The sequence below is a fragment of the Saccostrea echinata genome, unplaced genomic scaffold (genome assembly GCF_033153115.1).
Source record: "Saccostrea echinata isolate AGI-Se365-2 ecotype Australia unplaced genomic scaffold, CSIRO_AGI_Sech_v1 ptg000052l, whole genome shotgun sequence".
Lineage (NCBI taxonomy): Eukaryota > Metazoa > Mollusca > Bivalvia > Ostreida > Ostreidae > Saccostrea > Saccostrea echinata.
The window spans coordinates 7,241,471-7,260,846 of NW_026889801.1; the positions used below are offsets into that span (position 1 = coordinate 7,241,471).

The window sequence follows — 19,376 nt, forward strand, 5'->3', positions numbered from 1 at the left end:
AGTTTACTTTATCAAAGACTTTTATCATAGAGAGTTTGGATAAATTCTGAGAATATGCGTGCCACAGCTCCTATATAAAAGTTAAAGTCATTACAGAGAATGGCTCTTAAAAAGAAAACTAAATTCAAACAATTTGGGAATGTTGAATCTTGATATAATTCTGTTTGGCCTTCCTCCTCTTGAAAATAATACCTTTTTATTTTAATTTCCCATATATTCTTATCAAAAACTTTGAATCCGTATTTTAGCGACATGCATAACTGACCCTCGATTTGAACAAATATAAATTTGTACTACATTAGGAAGTTTGCAAACGAAATGAATAAACATGGCTTAGCTGTTCTTGAAATGAGGATTTTGAAAGATTTGTTGCCTATAAATTTCCATGTAAACTATTCTTGGTGTAATAAATATACACAGCAAATTTAATATATATATATATATATATATATATATATATATATATATATATATATATATATATATATATATATATATATATATATATATATATATATACATGTATATATATATATATATATACTGTTCACTGTAGCTCAGTGGGTAGAGCGCACGCTCCATGAACGGGAGGTCGTGAGTCCGAATCTCGGCCGCGACTGACCCAAGTCGATAAAAATGGGTGGCAACTGTTCCTTCGCCATGCGCTCGGCACTTTGAAGTGAAAGTTGCGGATCCTTCGGATGAGCACGATAAAGATCCCTCACTGCTCAATGGCCCTGAGTGCCGGCTAAAGGTCAAAATTTGAAGGTATATGGTGACGTCTCTATGTATACACACTGTGTGTGTGTGTGTGTGTGTGTGTGTGTGTGTGTGTGTTAAAAAAAATATGTCATTTTATGCTAAACGAAGTAACGATGATAACCTCAAAATGTCTATTGCAACTTCATATTTCATTTGTTTTTATTATCAACCTAAAAAAGTACTTTCAACCTGCACCAATACCGGAATTTCATCTCATAAGTAGGCAAGGGACTATTCGAACATATATAGAACCATCTGAAGTTTTACATAGTATGTTGATTTTTTGGTCGTGCGCCATAAGGCCATTTTCCGCACACATTCAAGTATATTACAATCCTTATTCTTATCTATACATTATTAAAAATTGAATCATACGCAAATATGATAGATAAACCCTTAATGAAAATTTCATTCCACTGCACCCAAAATTTTTAGGTCACTTGAGTCACTCACGTGACCTATTGCTATCCGTTTTTGTCCCTCATCGTGCGTCGGGTCAGCCCTTGCATTTACATTAAAATTTTGATCCGCTATTGTAACCGCAACATATCACCGGTAGCCATATGATTCGAACTATTTAAAATTTGCAGTATGTTAGGAAGGCTTCAGATAAGTTACATCCGTTATTGAGAAGATGTTGAAATGAACCAACCAAATTCTTGTCCTAACATTTTCTGTTGTTAAAGAGCAGGGTTCTTCAGTTAATAATTTTTAAATCATTATTACCAAAGGATCCTCTGTGCAAAGTTTGATTGGAATTGGACCAGTGTGGTTTAAGAAAAAAGTCGAAAAGACGCAGACGGACGGAGGATAGACAGACACAAGTCAACAGTCGACCATAAAAATACGAGCTTATATGTCTGGTGAGCTAAAACAACATATATAACTTCATATAAATTGTTTATACAGTGCTTTCTACATCACCTCAAATTCAGCAGATAAGGGAGATTTGTTGGCCACGTGTCCAAGATTGATGTAACAACTCTGCTCTTGGAATTCCTCTAAAAACCGGTCTGTGGAGATGGACCGTACTTTTCCTCTGAACGATTCAAATAGCGCCAAATAAACTGTTTTGTACTGATCCTGTATATTTTTGAAATGTACTCTTTATATTTTGGAACAATTGTTTCATTGTGTCTATTGAGAAAGACACTGACGGTACTATATATATAATCTTGCATGGAGAAAGCTTAAAAGTTATGAAAATTAACATAATTATTCATAGGCATTAAAACGCTGAATTCTTTTATTTTGATTCTGTAGGAAAATTAGCTCAGTTAGTTAAAAGAAAACATTGAGAACGAAGCATAGCTTAAACCTAGTATATATCTGTGACAAATTATTTCAAACTTTTAAAGCTAAAGTTAAATCAATGATGCTTTCAAAAATTGGCATTTTGTTTAATACCTCTCCCTGTATCATGTTCATTCGGTCTTTTCTCATAGTTTTTAAATACTTTGGAACATTAATTTCTCCTGTTTCCTCAGCTTGTCGATAGAGGGCGTCAAGCGCTATATAAGTTCCTGTTCTTCCGATTCCTGCACTTTTTTTTCAAATAAACAAACAAGTATCACTGTATACCAACTTCCATTCAAGTGTTTCTCCTTTTACATGATATTTTAAAATTTAACATATATGCAGTAATTACATCTTTGCACATTCCTTTTATTTAAAACAGATAAATGAACAAGATTTTGTAATTCTGTGTCGTTCAAAGCAGAGTGAAATTGGCAATTTCAAAATGCCAGTGAAATTTGCAGAGAAAATCCAAATGAGAGATAGAGAATTCTTTATTATTTAACTTTCATTAATTATCAGACTAAGAAAAAACGTTCTCTTTGACTTACCAAGGGGTTTTGACGTTATAGGGGATCTAAATTAAGTAGATCTTAAATAATCAGTACCAACCTGCAGTGTACTAATGTATATTCAGCGTAGTAAGTTGCAGACATCCTCATCACGTGACGATGAAATATCACGAGGCTTAGTGGATCAGGGACGCCGTGGTCTGGCCATTGCGTGTAGTGGAACATTATGACGTCACGCTCCGTATTTTCCTACCCCATAATAATTTTAATACAGTTGAAAAAATATTAATAAATTCATTCATATTTATGAAGTGAACCTCTGTTTTCAAGAATTTATGCATTCATTTAAAATACCTTGGTTACAAATCTAATATATACATCATAAAAGATACACAAAATATAAAAAGAATCTCGAAATTATATCAAATTATTAAAATTAAAGATTCAAAATCACTGTACAACTCACAAAAATGTTTTGGATCCGTAATTTTCTAACTGTGTGGTTTGCATAAACTTTCTCGTCTTGGTGCCTGACATACAGTTGACCGTTTTGAATTTTGTCGTTAGCATTTGGCCAATATAGGGCACATTTTGTCTAAATTAAAAATTTCAACTTAAAAAAATAGATAACGTATAAGCAGAAATTTTAGAGAGGATTCAATTTTGACATATTTTAGCGTGGGTATTAAAAAAATGAATATCGCATATAATTCCTACCACATTGGAGGTTATCAGTATATTTCTAATTTTCATTTTCATTCCTAAAATTACTTTTTGCTAAAATAAAATGCAGATTTCTCAGAACAAATCACCAAATTTGCGTCTCGCTAAAAATTCCACTTATACGGCAAATGCTTAGTGAAAATAAAGACGAGGCTTCACTTTTATGTGGGTTGAAACATTAGAAGTTGGGTAAAAGTTTTTGGTAACATTTAGTATATTATCTCTTAAAACTTTTGCAAAATGAAAACAAATATTGATACAAATTATTAAAAATATTATAGGTATCAATGATAAGAATGAACATGAACTCAATATTAAATCATACTAAACCTTCATGCCTTCTTTTAAATTAGTAAGACAAACGATGATAGAAATATTTTCTTGCCAAACCATTCTCCAGAAGTCAGTAATGGTCTTTGGTTTTGGCCCTTGATACAAGTAATACGAAATCATATATGACCAATAGTCAACAATTATTTGGTAAGATTAATGTGCTTAATCGTCCATCTTAAATAGAAATAAATTTTGCAAATTACCCTGTGTGGCAATATAGGCTCTTCGATCTTGTGCATTCTTCAAGCATACAGAAAATAGACTAAAATCATTTAGCATAAAGCATTTTTACACAAGCTTAGATTAAATTAAGAACAAAATATAAAAAGTGTCATTTATATCTGTCTTTAAGTTATTTTAACGAAATGGCCGAAAATGTGTTAAAAAATGTACTTTTCTCAATTTGCTAAATTGATCGATAACCAGAAGTTGACTTTCAACATTTCTATCATATTTAGAGTTACTTATGCCTTACATAAAATCAGAAGGAGTTTACTGTCTTTTATTGGTTCAGATAAAAGAAATATTGTTTTCAAAAGAGAAAATTAGGATATATGCAGTGAATGTAAATACATAGCAATTTTGAAAGCTTACCTCAATGTAGTTTGCATTTATATAGTCAGATTCCTTTGGATTTGATTTCTTCAGGATAACTCTAGAATGATCATCTAAAAATTGTACATTGTTATGTATTAGGTGTTTAAGATGAAAAATTCAAATTTACCAAATTTTAATATGAGCATAGTTTTAAACATAATAAAAGGCGAATTCTGGAACACGCTCTAAACAAGAAAGAAAAAAGAGGGATAGTGTACATACTTGCACATAGCAGTGATCCACTTATAATATTCATATTGTGTTTGATGTCGGATGAAATAATACTCCAAGTATTAAAAAGTATTCAAACCAAGAAAAGTTGTCTTAAGACGATGATTTTTATTACATAAAAAGCAAATATATACACTTACACGGGAAAGTTGTTGTATATCTATTTTTTGAGACGTTCTCGGGTTTTTTCCCTTCAGTACATGGATATAATTCTCCTTTTGGTATTTTCTTTATTCAGAACAAATGACATTCAAGCGAATAAAATTGGTAACATAAATTTATTTAAATTTGTTCTGAAATCTTGTTTTTTTAAAAAGTGGAATTTAAAAATACTTATATTCACACATGTATACGTTGCTTATGTTAGATTGATTAGATAATTTACAATTTCATTAAAAAAATGAATTATTTTTTTTTTGCATACCTCATATTCTTCTTTAAAAGAACCATTCTCCTTGTCAGACATGGACCTAATTCTTTCTTCTAACTCTAAAATTGTTACAGTTTTGTGCTTTGGACAAACTTTTTCTTGTACAGATTGTTTTTTAAAGCCCACGTTGTCAATGCCATTTATTTCAATTTCTTCATGACCTGTAAGATATAAAATGGTTAAAATTCAAAACATAATTTTCCTGAAAAAGACCCATTTGAGAAATTCAATATCTATTTTCTTCACATATAAAAAAATATCATATCATCATTTAACTACGTGTGTGATAATAGTGTTGGAGCACTCTGTAGAAAGGACGACAGCGCTTACAGCTACCTAAAAGTCAAGGCTCTAATCACGAAGGATCAGATCTGCAGTGTGTTACCATAAAAGACCTTTCAAAGTTTTCAACAATAAACTCCTGATTATATTCGAAACACAATTTGTCAAGAAAAGGTCCAAGTTGACTGTAAGCAAGGTCTAGTGACAACAATATTCAAGTAAAATTAGCGCACATCCTCTTCTACCCAAAGGATCGCCTTGTAGATGTCAATTTGCTGCAAGAGACTTCATGTGATGAAAATCTCAAGAAACACAAAATTCATTCAGACCACCAGCATGACTTCGATCAGGCAACGGACGTCTTGTGAAAGCCAGCCATTACTTACAGTGCAAGAACTTGTCCAAGCCTGAAAGTTGAACAAATTAAAAAAAAGATCTTAATGTTTCCAACCGAGTACTGAAGTTGTTCTACAATGAAGAACTATGACGTTGTTTTACTATGGCAACAGGGGTACTTTCTTAGCCAGAATAAAAAGTTTCTCGAGTGACCGTAGCCAAAGAATCCTGATAGAGAAAATCCATTCGAGTCATCCAGTATCAGCTGGAGTGCCCCAGAGCTCAGCTCTGGTCCACACTTTTCATTCTGTATATTAACAACATGCCAGAAAGAATAAAATCTGACTCTTTGCAAATGATTGTCTGCTCTACCGAAGAATCAACTTTGATTTAGACTCAAACTCACTAAAAAATGAGTTAACTAAATCAGAGAAAGGTCAGGTGTCCTTCAACCCTTCTAGAATGTGAAGTATTATAAAGGATCACTCGGAAACGCAATTATATCATTGCCATGTATACCCTGCACAGCCATCAGCTGGACAGTGTCAAATAGAGAAATACTTTGGCGTCACCTTATCAGACAACTATTCTTAGAGTGTATAATGAAAGCAAACGCCAACCTTAGATTTCTCTAGAGAAATCTAACAAGCTTACCGACCTAGAGCAAAGTCCAGTGTTACAAAACATTTGTCACACCAATTCTTGAATATAATTTGCCTGTCTGGGATCCTCACAGGTAGTACCATCGTCAAGCTAGAAGATGTCCACAGTAGCAGCGAGATTTGTTAAAGGAGACTGCAAGATTACAAGTATGATGCGTGACAAAGAATAGCCTCCTACAACAGGAGAAAGTTGAGCACAAGGTTGTGCTAATGTACCGAATCAGGTATGCGCTTGTAGGTTTACCAACCACAGCATACCTGCACCTACTCAGTACCCCTACCCGTGGACACACTTTACGACTCGTTACACTATTCTGCGGAACAGACATACAGTCATTCATTTTTACCTCTGGTATCAGACTATGAAACCAGCTACCAGAGAACCTTTCACTGCCAAGACGTGAAATACTTTTAACGCAGGACTCGCAGACATCCACTAAATCATTCCTGCCTTATTATCTTGTTTTAATCTGCATTTACGTTTGCCCAGCTCAGACATTATGCAATGTATATCATTGCATAAATGAGACAATGCTCCAGAGAAGGCCCTGCACTATATATTGAAGAGGAGGTAGAAGAAGGTATTCTAACTTCAACTTTCCATATCCATATTCTAAGCATTCCAAATAGATATTTTAAAAGGTGTTAACATTTTTTGTTTATTTATTTAAAGAAATAAATAAACAAATTATTCATTAATCAATGTCTCAATTTTAAACTCATTTTATCTTGAGATCTTTCTTTCAATGATTTCAATGATTAAAATGAAAAACTTAACTATTTGAAGTCAGTGTAACTGAACTTTGTTGCCGATTTGCAGTATTTTTTCCTCTGATGTTTCTTCTCCGTCTGTAAAAACAAAGGTAGATTGTTATATTTTGTTTTAAAAAGCGCTTAAATAACTTTACTCAGTAAGTTATAAGATCTGTTTTCTTTTACTAAAACATGAATGACCTCGTTTTAGAGGAATGGATATTTTTAAAAGAAATATAAGACAAAACTAACTTTTTTTTTTAACTGAAAGACCTGGTGTACTTGATTTTTATACAATTGACTTTCAATCACACTTACGACGCATTCAAAGTCATAATTTTAAGTTGTATTCGTGTCAAGTGGAGTTTTTAATGTCATTATATTTCAAAGTTAAGTACTGACTTAAGGTCACACCTTCAATGTCAGTAATCTTTGCCCTTTGCTTTGTTCAAGAACTTGTATTTGACTTAAATAACTTAATTAAGTCTAAGCTTATGACACTCTATTTATTGATAAATTACGGTTGAGTTAAGAATGGGATTTTAACTTTTTAAAAAGAAACTATGACTGCAAATTTACACTTCCAATGTCTGTTGAAAGCATGCTTAAAAACAACGACACTTATTTTGGACTTGTACTACCATTGAGAATTAAAAGTATCTTTCTGTCAATGCAAAACAAAGTCATGGAAAAGGGAAATTTTACCATTACATTTTATGTGACATTAAAAGTAGGAATATCAACAAATATTCGAATATTTGTTCGAAGAGTTGTTATTCGAATGTGAATTTAAAATTGGAATATTCGTTCATTTCAGATTTCACAAAAGATATATCTATGATTAATTTTTATTAGAAAAGTATTTGAATTATCCTTGCTTTATTTACTAGAATCAATTTTGATTGCCTGATTTCTTTCAGTATTTTCAGATTGTTTAGATCTACCTAATTTCATTGTATTTTGTTTTGAGTTGGGTATGTCAGAAGAATTATTTTGCCCCTGCAATCAATATTTGGCAATATTTTAAGAGGTCTAGTACTGGATTACTGGATATTTTAGTGTCGAGTGAACACTCAATGTTGTATTTAGGGAAGGATTATCCGAGATTTTTAACTTGATGGTACTTGGGTATAAAGTGAATGTCTTTTGTACGATCTGACCTTTTATTTAGGACATTATAAGGAAAAAACTTTTTAGATTGTGAAAAATATGTACAAATTTTATTTACCAAAGGAAAATGTATTGATCATTGCATTACATATTTGATATCATTAGTAGTTTTGTAGTAATTTCAGGATAAATGAGTGAATTTATTGATTATCTAGGGATGTATATGTTCCTAAACATTATCGAAAAAAATAGTTCATTGCTTAAAAAAAATGTGAATAGAAGTGTTTGATAAAATTTTAAAACATCAAATTAAAGATAGTAATTATATTTCTTTTCAGTAAATAAATATGTGTACTTAAATCTGGACATTATAAGTCAATTTTGCCTTGTGTAAGATTATTGATTTATCATCATTTTGAGCTTCAAGATATCATTCTTATTTTTTTTCGGTTGTATAGCCTTATTTCAAACACTGGCAATTATCAAATATAGATTCCGATTTTGTACTTCACTAAAATTCTACGCTGCATTTTACTTTTGAATACCAAAGCAAAACCTGTCATGAGAGTAGGATCATGCATATTTATGACAAACCAGATTATATTTATTTTATCAAATATTCTAATACTTTGGAATTCTTTCACAGATGTTAGAAAATGAATCATTGACAAAATGCCTAATAAAAGAAAAGTAATGATATTATAACAATTCAAGCACCGAATGATAAATATAGTTGTAATGACAACAGCTCCTATGAAGATGAAGCATGTAGCTAAAGAACCGCCCAGAACACCATTATCTGCACCCGATGTCTCTAATTCTGTTTTCTTCAAAGTTATTGCTAAAAGAAAAAAAGGTGTATAATAAACTGTCTAATACAATTCAATAAATTGATCAATTCAATAAATCTAATCATCAGTCTATAAGTCGTAAGAAAAAAAAATATGCAAGGTTTTTTTTTTTACCGTTGTCATTACGTAAACTCAGGATCTTAGTACGACAATATGTGCCATCAGGATCTGAACATACTGTCGTCGGCGACAATGAGTGAGGGACAATTTTGCACATAATGCAGAGTAGCCGGTAAAATTTGTGCAAGGGTAGTGTCTATAATAAAGCTAAAGAAATATTAAATGCGCATTTAGAAGGGATTCATGTCTTGTGTCTAAGTAAAGTATTCAACGTATATTTGTTTATATGTCTTATATATTTAGAAATAAAGGATTTAAAATCATATTTTTCTTTTCTTCTCATGACTGTACAACTTTAAATAGAAATGGTGAAATGAGTTTGAAATTTAGCAGGGAGTATAAGTTTTTTTTTCGGAACTGCGGGGTATGAAAATATCTCCTTTTCTACTCCTTAGAATTACTGCAGAAAAACGAATTTAGTTATTTTAATTAATGAAATATATGGAGATAACGAACAGTATTTAAGCTCAAAAGTCCATTAAACATTACAAGATAGGTGCATAGCAAACACGGGGCTCCAACACATCAGAGGTGGGATCAGGTGCCATGGAGGAGTGAGCATCCCCTGCCGACCGGTCACACCCGCCGTGCGCTCCTTGTCATGATCGGGAAATAACGGTAAAATCTGTCGACAATACAGTGTGTAAATAACGGCCTAACAATTAATAAGTCATTCACCATTTGACTCAGTGATAAATTGTATTTGCTGACAAGGTCATTGTATCGACCATAGAACTTACGAAATGATGACTTTAAACGAGACCGCTGATATTCTTGTTTCATCAACTTGTTTCTCAATAATTTACCTCGTTTTAGAAATTGTACATATGTAGAGCATGCATTTGCGTATCGAATCAACTGAGAGATATAAACCCCGTATGCAGGTGACGAAGATATATTGCTGCATAAGTAAGGGAAGTTGACGATTGAAAAGTTAAAGTCATCACGTTTATCATAAAGCTTGGTTGTTAGATTACCATTAACGTCCTTTTCAAGTAAAATATCCAAATATGAAACAGATGTGTCAGACTGTAGTATCTTTCACAATCAAACCCTATAAAAAATTTCTGAAGTGACTGAAATCAATAACTATGGATTAAAGTTTTAAAATATATCAAATATGATTTTCTAAACAAACAACAATCTTATTAGCTTTTGAAAGCTTCTAATCCAAGAACAGATTTGAGCAAAAATCTGTTACAAATGCCTTTTATTTAATCTCTTACATGTACTAAATGGTCAAAACCTTTTGCCTTTGTATCATTTTGTATCTTTACATGACTACTTTACCATATGTAAAAACGAGAAAAATTTGAATATACCGAAGCATATGAAAAAATTTATACTCCCTAAAAATAGAAAAAAAAATAAACATAGAAGAAATTCGGATTAGCCAATATCTATTTAGGTTAAATTATATATCTTAATTTCGTAGTACTTATCATTTAGACCCTATATGATGAGATCTTTTAATGCAAAAAGAAAAAAAGCCTACTCTTTCGAAATATAAGTAAACATCATATGATTGGCGACAGTTTTTTTAATTCTTAATGTCAAGAAAAAATATTATAAACCTGACCTTACCTTGCTCCTTAAGAATATCCGATCCTCAGTCAGGAAGGATAACTCTTAAATTTATTATTTTATTTAAAAAAGCTCAAAATGGAGATTGAAATTGAGATCTTTTCGTGCAACAATTTTCATTTTATGCATCTTCATATGATTTAAGGTTCTTTGAAGTCATATACCCCATTCATACGACGTGATTTGCATACTTCAGTATATTTTACACATATGTAAATTTACTTACATGTGCAATTTTTGTCGTATGAACTGATTTGCTCATATGCAAATTCTGTACAGTTGAGTAAATCTGCACCTAGTCAGGACAAGGTGCAAATTAACTTTTGCATACAAGTTGTCGCAAATTATTTGCTCCAGTGTGTAAATTTTGTCGTATGAACGTCCAGCAAATTTACTTATGTAAGTTTTTCGTCTTGTGTATTGCATCAATCTCCATTTTAAGCATTATTACTGTTATGTATGCTTTGGCGTGTAAATTATCAGTCGGTGACATGGCGGCTAGAAAGCAAAGCTCTAAAAATGCGGTTTTTCAATGGTCATTCTTGCTCTACTTAAACTATTGTTGAAAGTGAATTAAGTTTTTGTAAGGGTAGATCTGTTGGTGTATGGCTTCAAAAGCCAAGTTTTCAAAGGATACGCTGGGTCGCATAGTACTTTCTCTAAATTGTTTTCTCCACTCTGGAAACAAGGAGCCATTATCTCCTCTGAAATAAGTTTTTGAATTTGCAAAAAAGCGGGCATCATGAACCTTTCCTGGCAAATCCATTTTTATGTCTCTATAGGGATAGCTGCGGTCGCAAACACCCTGCAAATTCAATGAGTAGAAACCTTCCTGTTCAAGTAGTCTCCATATGAATGCTTAGGAGTAATGATAGAAATATGCGTATATCAATCGCCCCACCACAGTTTAGCATTTGATGACTTTCTTCATCCTTTTCAGTTTTTAAACCTAGGCAGGCTACTGACAGATAAGTTGATGTTACAGGGATGTCAAGAACCTCGTTTAAAGTCAGCATTTCGTCAATAGATAGTTTTCGTATTAAGTATTTTCCCATCGAGTTATTTCCCTTGGCCACCATCTTGGGGGTCAAACTAGTAAATTTTCCTCTTTGACCAACTAATTTTAAAGTTGTATGGCAGAAATACATGGGCAAAAATCTTTCAATTACTAAACTTATGAATTAAAGAAAAGTTTTGTTTTATATATATATATATATATATATATATATATATATATATATATATATATATATATATATATATATATATATATATATATATATATATATATATATATATATACCGGTATATGTAAGAAAAACTGTTTTCTTTGCCTCACTGTCCGGTATGACAAGTTTAAAATGGTTGAATAATGAAGGAATCTGGGCTTGTTGACATCCAATATGGAGACCGACGGAAAATAACTAAATGGTGACTTTAGTCATTTTGTTAGCAAATATAATCTATCTCTGGGTCGTATTTTGGCTGACTTGTTTCGTACCAATTGTTAAGACTTCATTGTTTTTGACTATGGAATGTTCCGTCTACCTGATCATTACATTGGTCTCACGATGGGTGTGACCGGTAGACAGGGGGTGCTTACTCCTCCTAGGCACCTGATCCACCTCTGGAATGACCAGGGGTCCGTGTTTATTCCCTCTTTACATATTTGTATAGTTTAAAGACTTTTGAGATCGATCAGAGTTTGTTATCTTCACCATTTTCATTCTCCTTCTGGAAAATGCACATATTCTTCAAGCAGATGTTCCATGATGACCTCGCAAACTTCATGTTCGCAATCAAACACGGTAGATTTCCCAACACCAGAAAGATTTCCAATATTGTCCTTTATTCCGCTGAAGACCATAGCCACTAGATGGTAACAGCCACCATTTTCTTTACATCCAACGGCTCTTTTACAGTCTTTAGGCCGGGACCAAAGTATTTTCCAACTTTTCACAAATTTTAAGAAATTTTCCTTCTTTTTTTCGAAAATTCTCATACCAATCTTCTTCCTTAAAGTTGTTAAGAACGGTTCGGTCTGCCAATCAGTGGATCTGACTTTTCTTCTAGTTTTCTTCTGGAACATCCAAAAGTTAGTCCCATACCCAAATAGTAAGGAAATACCCCTTTTCTGTGAAAAATCACAATTCTAAATCTGTCCATCTCCTTTTCTCAAATGACAATATGAGGGTTTACTTACAGTACATAAATCTCGTTTGAACGCATAGCAAATTAACTTTTACTTATGTATGTAAATTAACTCATGTGTAAATTTGCACACATAAGCAAATTTTTGTCGTATGAATGGGGTATTAGAAACGGTCTTGTAAAAAGTTGATATTTGTACCCCATAAAAGAAAAAAAATGAATTCATTTTTAGAGAAATTGAATATCCTTTAGTCTAGCATTAGATACCACTGCTTATTAGCATGATATGAAATTAGATGTGATATGTGATGTCTAGCAATGATAGCACAAGCTTTGCACACTATGTATTATATGGCAATTGAAGTAGAAAGAAGAACTAAAATACTGTACAAGCATAAAAAAGATGCAATTTTCTCCAAATGCCTGGATACCTATATTTTTCCATCCTAAATTATATTTGTTGGTCAGTTTTCAATTAGAAAATGCATAACAGGTGTTTTTATTCGCATTTCCTTAAAATATATTTGAGATTTGATAATTTTCCCTATATAATATGATTAACTGTAATGATGAACTTTGAAGAAATTCCATGGGTAAATTCTCGCTACTATGTGAAATCAGAGACATTTTTGTGAGCATTTTCAATTACTGAAAAGCTGATTTTCAGAACCTGAGGATCGGACTACCTTAAATAAAACGGACAAATTTAATCTTGTTTATATCATCACTTAGTTATATTGTATTCTTGAATCAGTTAAAATTTCATAAATATTTAAGTACAACAAATATGGGAAGATTTTCTCCTTATGAGAGGAATGTGTTGGTGCACAATTAGTCACCTCTATGCATATTTATGCTTCATTATGGTCTTATAGTGACCTTATAGTGATTCTAATGTTTCTTCTCCTCCTAATTTTTTTCCAGAAATTTTGTGCAGGCAATTTCTCGAAAACTATTCAGTGGTTATAAGTGAAACTTTCAGGAATTATGTGTCGTCTAATGGACTTTGTTCTTCAGAAGGAAAATTTGGAAAACTCGCTTTTGGTTCCAAGTAATTGGCAGTTTTCTGATTTCAAAATGAAATTTGCCCCCCCCCCCCTCTTTTTTTTCAAAATTGGCTTAAGATATGAAGTGGAGACTTGTTAGAGATGATAGATTAGGACTTCTAGATGAGGAGAATCACCTTTAGGTGCATTGTCAATACTTCCGGTCGCTACCGGAAGCGAATTTATAAAGTGGAATTCTTTAACTTTTTTGTTTTTCAATATTTTTAAAAAAATAATATTTAGAAGGTTGATAGATACTTCCTGCAAAATGCCTAATATATAATTTGTTTGAAAATTGATAAATACATACTCTAGATATTCGCATTTCTAAATTTGAAGTGGTGGTGCAAAAATGTGGCTGTCTTCGTAAACTCCAACGAGCAGGTCGGAGTTTAAGGAGACAGCCGAGCTTGCCAAAGAAAAGGCGCGAAGATTTACTCATGATATTTGGTGCGAAATAATGTATCGTGTCCCGCCTTTCATAGTAGACAAATTGACTGATACAGTAGATTACATGTGCAATAATGCCCAACATTGGTGCCAAGCACATTAATAGAAGAAGAAGAAGATTAAAGGTGCAGAAAAGGATTACACGGACATGTCTGTTTGGAATTGAATGGAATAAAAAAAAAAAAGAATGCATAAAGAATAAAGGAAGTAAAAACATCAATAGTTTTAGATATTTGCATTTCTAAATTTTAAACGGTGGTCCAAAATAGCGGATATAGCTAATATCCTATAATTCCGTGCTATGAAAATATTAACCTGCCTGACGCTCTTTACTTCGGTCAATGAGTGCAAATAAACATCGATGACGGTTGGATAACATTGTGCTGGAGAGTGGTTTCCATATTAGTTTTTCACGCAGGCGATCTGGATTCAATCCCGACTATGTCCGATTTTTTTTTTCATTTTTAAGCCTAAATTTACATGTTCATCTTTATAATTGATGTTTGACTTTTTTCTGTCTAAATTCTCCACTGTTTCAATTTTTTTATAAATAAAAAAATCTTCAATATCCGAGTATTTTTTTAAAGATATATTTATAGGTGATCTTTCCCACAAGCACATATAAATGTAATTTTACATGCAAAGAATATCACTTAATATAAGGATGGTTATTCGGATGGGAGACCTCTCGTTCCTCGCAACGAGTTTCTAGTTTTTCTTCTAATATGATTATAGTTGTAAAATATGGGATAAAAAGTTAAGTTTACGCACAGTAAAATGCGAAAATTGTTATCTATACGAAGAAATTGCACCAAAAGAATTGATATCTTTTTCTTTACATCAAATTTGAATTAAAAGCCCTGGCATCAAAAAAGTTGTCCAAAACATATACTTAAGTTTGACTTTATGATTCACATAATGATAATGTTGAAAAGAAATAGCATTTTTTTTTTCAATTTATGGATTCATTGGTGCGTTAACTCATTGACTGATTTATAATCTTTAGTGTTTTCATGATGAAAATGGTGATAGCCTTTGCATTTAACCCCCCCCCCCCAAATAAATAAAATCAAATAATTGTTGATTAATTTAAAATCAATTTATTAATGATAAAATTCAGTATCTGATTGAAATCTGCCAGCTTGAGAACATTTCACTCAGGTAGATGTTTCAAAAACTTTGGGAAATGACAATTTTGAAATCCCCATATGTATTCTTGCAAAAGTGTTTAATTATAAACATACCGTATAAGCAGAATTTTTAGCAAAGATTCAATTTTGGCATTATTAGCGAGGGTTCTGAGATCGCTAAAATTGAATGTCGCTAACAATTTATTTCGTATCGGTTGTTATAGCCATCTCTCTTGACATTATTAAATCGCTAAATTACTTCTCGCTAAAAATATATACCGATTTTGAGGGATAAATTGCTAAATTTGCGTCTCGCTAAAATTTCCACTTATACGGTATAAATATTATATAAGTTTAAGACTTTAAAACTTTTATGGGAAAAAAAAAACAATTTGTGGTCTTACCACGGGAAGAAAAATGGGTTTTAACTAATAATTTTACGTTTTGGATTTTCAACGAATCTTTTTTTTTTCAAATAATTTGTATATTAAAATATATACAAATGTTAGAACATGTACTCTAAGACCTATGAAAAGTTAAATGTTTATGACATTTTGCAAATACTGTCACCGGCGAGAATATGTGCGGTAGGGAAAGAATTGTGACGTGCATTGAAACCCCTAGAGGCATAAACGGTCTCAGCTGTGTCTGACCTGAGTTATCATGGTATCGATGGTTTGAGATTATTACATCAAGGTACATTATCAAATTTACTCCGATATTAAAAAGAAAATAACCGTCAGAAGATTGCATGTCATTTCTAGGGAATGCAACTGAGGAGTACCAAGATAACGTAGAATTATTATTTTAATTTTTATATTTACACAACCTTAAGGAACTAGAAAGTACCTTTATGATCACATTTTTCTCCTGTGTATGGTTGTCCACAGCCTTCCATGCAAGTACCATTAAACCTATTACATGTTGTGTTGCCAGCACAGTGTCCACTGCATGTTTCTGTACAATTTACTCCATATTTTCCATACGAACAACCTAGTAATTTTTCAATGTAAAACATATATTCGTTTATTCCACATATACAATCACATAGGTGAGTAGGCCTTTGTACTGATTTTATACATATAGGATGAATCAATCCCGCTAAACCTTTAATTTATTCCCTATATAAAATGCATGATAATTTAAGTGGACGTTAAAAAAAATATTTGCAAGCATATAATATCCCACATTTTCCCTTGCTGGAGTCGTGCTGTCGTTGTTTAGTACATGTAAGACTCATTGCTGTCTGCAGAGAAAATCTCGGTCATATTTATGCCGCACTTCTTTCAAAATAATAAATAAATTGTGATCCTGAGGGCCAAAGAATTTCTTTAACGCATGAAATCATCTTAGTATTGACAAATTAATAATACATAAGCACTGGAATGGATTTTATATACTGTCAGCTGCAATATTAAAATTTTCATTCGCTAGCCTTCCATGCCTTCTTATAATAAGCTTGATCCATCCACAAAAAGCCAAACACATGTATCAGATATAAAAAAAATGTTTTTTTCGAATCAGATGGATTTAAATTCTTTTTATATAATATGCAATCAAAAGAAAAAAAATAATACACAACCAATAATGGAATAGATTTTATATCTTGTCTACTGCAATGTTGAAATTTTCAGTCATGACCTGTAACTTAACCACGTGGATGAAAGGTGGGGTTGGCTGATAAACTTTGTCAATAACGGTATCTTTAATTGTGAATCAACATTTTGAATATTGAGAGTAGCTATTCTTACAGAAATAAATGGCAGATAGTTTCTTGAAAATAGGTTTAAAAACTCTAGAACTCTAGGATTGAACGACAATACGGAGTCAAATATTTTAATGGAAATATGCCAAAAATGTTTTAAAGTCATTCTTTTGAAGGAAGCCCGGGTCAAAATTACTGAGTTGATTGTTGTAGACCAAGAGCACCTTGGTCTATAATGTGGTTAACAATAGTGCTTCTAATTTTATCAATTCTGAATGCTTACCTTCCGAACAGTTAAATCCCATCCATCCTGCCTCACACCCATTTGTACATCCGCCATGGGTGTTATTACACGTCTTGTTTAAACAATTATGGTTACATAAATTGGAACAATTCCACCCATACCATCCCATAGCGCAAGCTTTAGGGAAAAAATGAAAACAAATATAAGAGAAGAAGACTCCACATTCTGCAAGTACAAAAAATTAGATGTTCTCAAACAAGATGTTAAATTTTCTTTTTGCTCTATTTTTGAAAAATATCTAGGCTACTGAAAATAAAAAGAAATACATATTACGTTTTTCGCATCGTTGACCCATGTATCCGTCGTTACATCCCTGAATACAAGTCCCGTTGAAAGGATCACATTCATTACTGAGGCAATTGAAACAAGTGTCTGAACAATTTCTGCCGTAAAACCCTTTGTCACATGCTACAAAATGTAAATGCATTAGATGAATCAATTAGAATTCGAAAATTCAATATTACACTTGACATAGAAATGTGAATGTTACGTTAGATCACTAAATTTTTTGCGACACCTTATTTTTGCGAGATAGACATTTACTCTTTATAAGCGAGACAAAATCGAATTGTGGTCAATGCTCTATATTATCTTTAGGAATACTAATATACACAAGAGTGATATTTTCTCGAGCACATTATCTCGCGTTATTACGCGAAAATAAGGTTCTCACGAATAAAAAAAATTGATTTACAGTATTATTCTGCATGTTCTATATAACCGTTATTTCTGCAAATTGAACTGATAGTAGTCTAAAATGAAAATACCCTTAGAACAGTTGGCAGTACTCCAACCTGGCTTGCACCCAGCTATACACATCCCATCCCTGTGATCACATGTCTGATTAACACAGTTTTCATTACATTGTTGTGAACAGTTTTTTCCATACCATCCATCGTTGCAACCTAATGAAATAATACCGTAATGTTTCCTGCAATAGTTGTGATTTCAACTATAAAAAAGACCAATACAGTTCATCATAATTTAAATCATTCTCATTTGTAGTATCTCAAAACTATCGTTAAAATAAATTGCTTAACATTGCACCTCGGAACTCAGAAAATATGAATTACACACTTTTATCACATTTTGGTTCCATGTATCCATCTATGCAGCCATTTATACAGTTTCCATCTGTTTTGTTACAATGAAGACTGGTGCTGCAAAATGAACTGCATGTGTTTGTGCAGTTTTCTCCATACAATCCAAACTTGCAGGCTACGAGAATGTATATAATTATATAAACATTTAGGAAAAACAAATTGTTCATGCACAACACTTATGATTTCATTGAACACTTTTACTGGAAATCAATTTATTAATGAATATTGATGTAACAAGATTTTCGTAGAATTTATTTTTTTTTCATAGCACGGCAACTATTAGATTAGTTTATTTGTGCATTCTTTTCAAACATTAGTGGTTTTGCACTTTTAAGACATGATGGTTGGGAATGAATTTCAAAGAAAATCGTCCTTGAACATTTTTACAAGTTTATTGCTATTGTATATGTGAATACTATTCAAATACTTGACACTTTTTGTACATACCTTGACTGCAGTGTGAACCTGTCCATCCTGATTTACACCCATAGCTACAATCTCCGTGTACATTATGGCAGAGGTTATCAATGCAGTTAAAACTACATTCCCTGGAGCAGTTTCCTCCATACCATCCTTTGTTGCATTCTTTTAATATAAAAAAAGAAGACAAAAACATAAACAGTCAAAAAGTTAATACCAGCAGTTATTAGTTAGTGCAGTTATATATCTTGTTCAAAACGATTTACAATTAATAAAATTTGTCATCTCAGACCTTCAAAGGAAACAATGCTCTTGGATAAAAATAACTATTTTTATTTTTTACAATGAAATTTTATAATACCCCTCTTATTTTAAAACTTGAGACATGCAACCATGATATACATATATTTAGTCGCTGAAAAACAAAATATTATCTTTTTTAAAGAAAAATCACTGACTGTTTTGTTTTTCTTCTATTAAACTTT

At 32.1% G+C, this 19,376-nt stretch overlaps 1 protein-coding gene across 1 annotated transcript in view; it reads right to left on the reverse strand.

Annotated features, from left to right (window-relative positions):
- LOC133204319 (receptor-type tyrosine-protein phosphatase epsilon-like) overlaps positions 1–19,376 on the reverse strand; it is a 62,469-nt gene that overhangs the window by 3,851 nt on the left and 39,242 nt on the right. The window contains exons 8-22 of the mRNA XM_061340044.1: positions 18,446–18,586; positions 18,136–18,273; positions 17,642–17,776; positions 16,209–16,352; positions 8,745–8,868; positions 6,943–7,013; positions 4,879–5,045; positions 4,595–4,682; positions 4,221–4,294; positions 3,830–3,866; positions 3,624–3,721; positions 3,037–3,165; positions 2,671–2,819; positions 2,170–2,305; positions 1,687–1,845 (exon numbers count right to left, since the gene is read on the reverse strand). Coding sequence (XP_061196028.1) covers positions 1,687–1,845; positions 2,170–2,305; positions 2,671–2,819; positions 3,037–3,165; positions 3,624–3,721; positions 3,830–3,866; positions 4,221–4,294; positions 4,595–4,682; positions 4,879–5,045; positions 6,943–7,013; positions 8,745–8,868; positions 16,209–16,352; positions 17,642–17,776; positions 18,136–18,273; positions 18,446–18,586 — 1,790 coding nt within the window. The remainder of the gene's footprint in view (positions 1–1,686; positions 1,846–2,169; positions 2,306–2,670; positions 2,820–3,036; positions 3,166–3,623; positions 3,722–3,829; positions 3,867–4,220; positions 4,295–4,594; positions 4,683–4,878; positions 5,046–6,942; positions 7,014–8,744; positions 8,869–16,208; positions 16,353–17,641; positions 17,777–18,135; positions 18,274–18,445; positions 18,587–19,376) is intronic.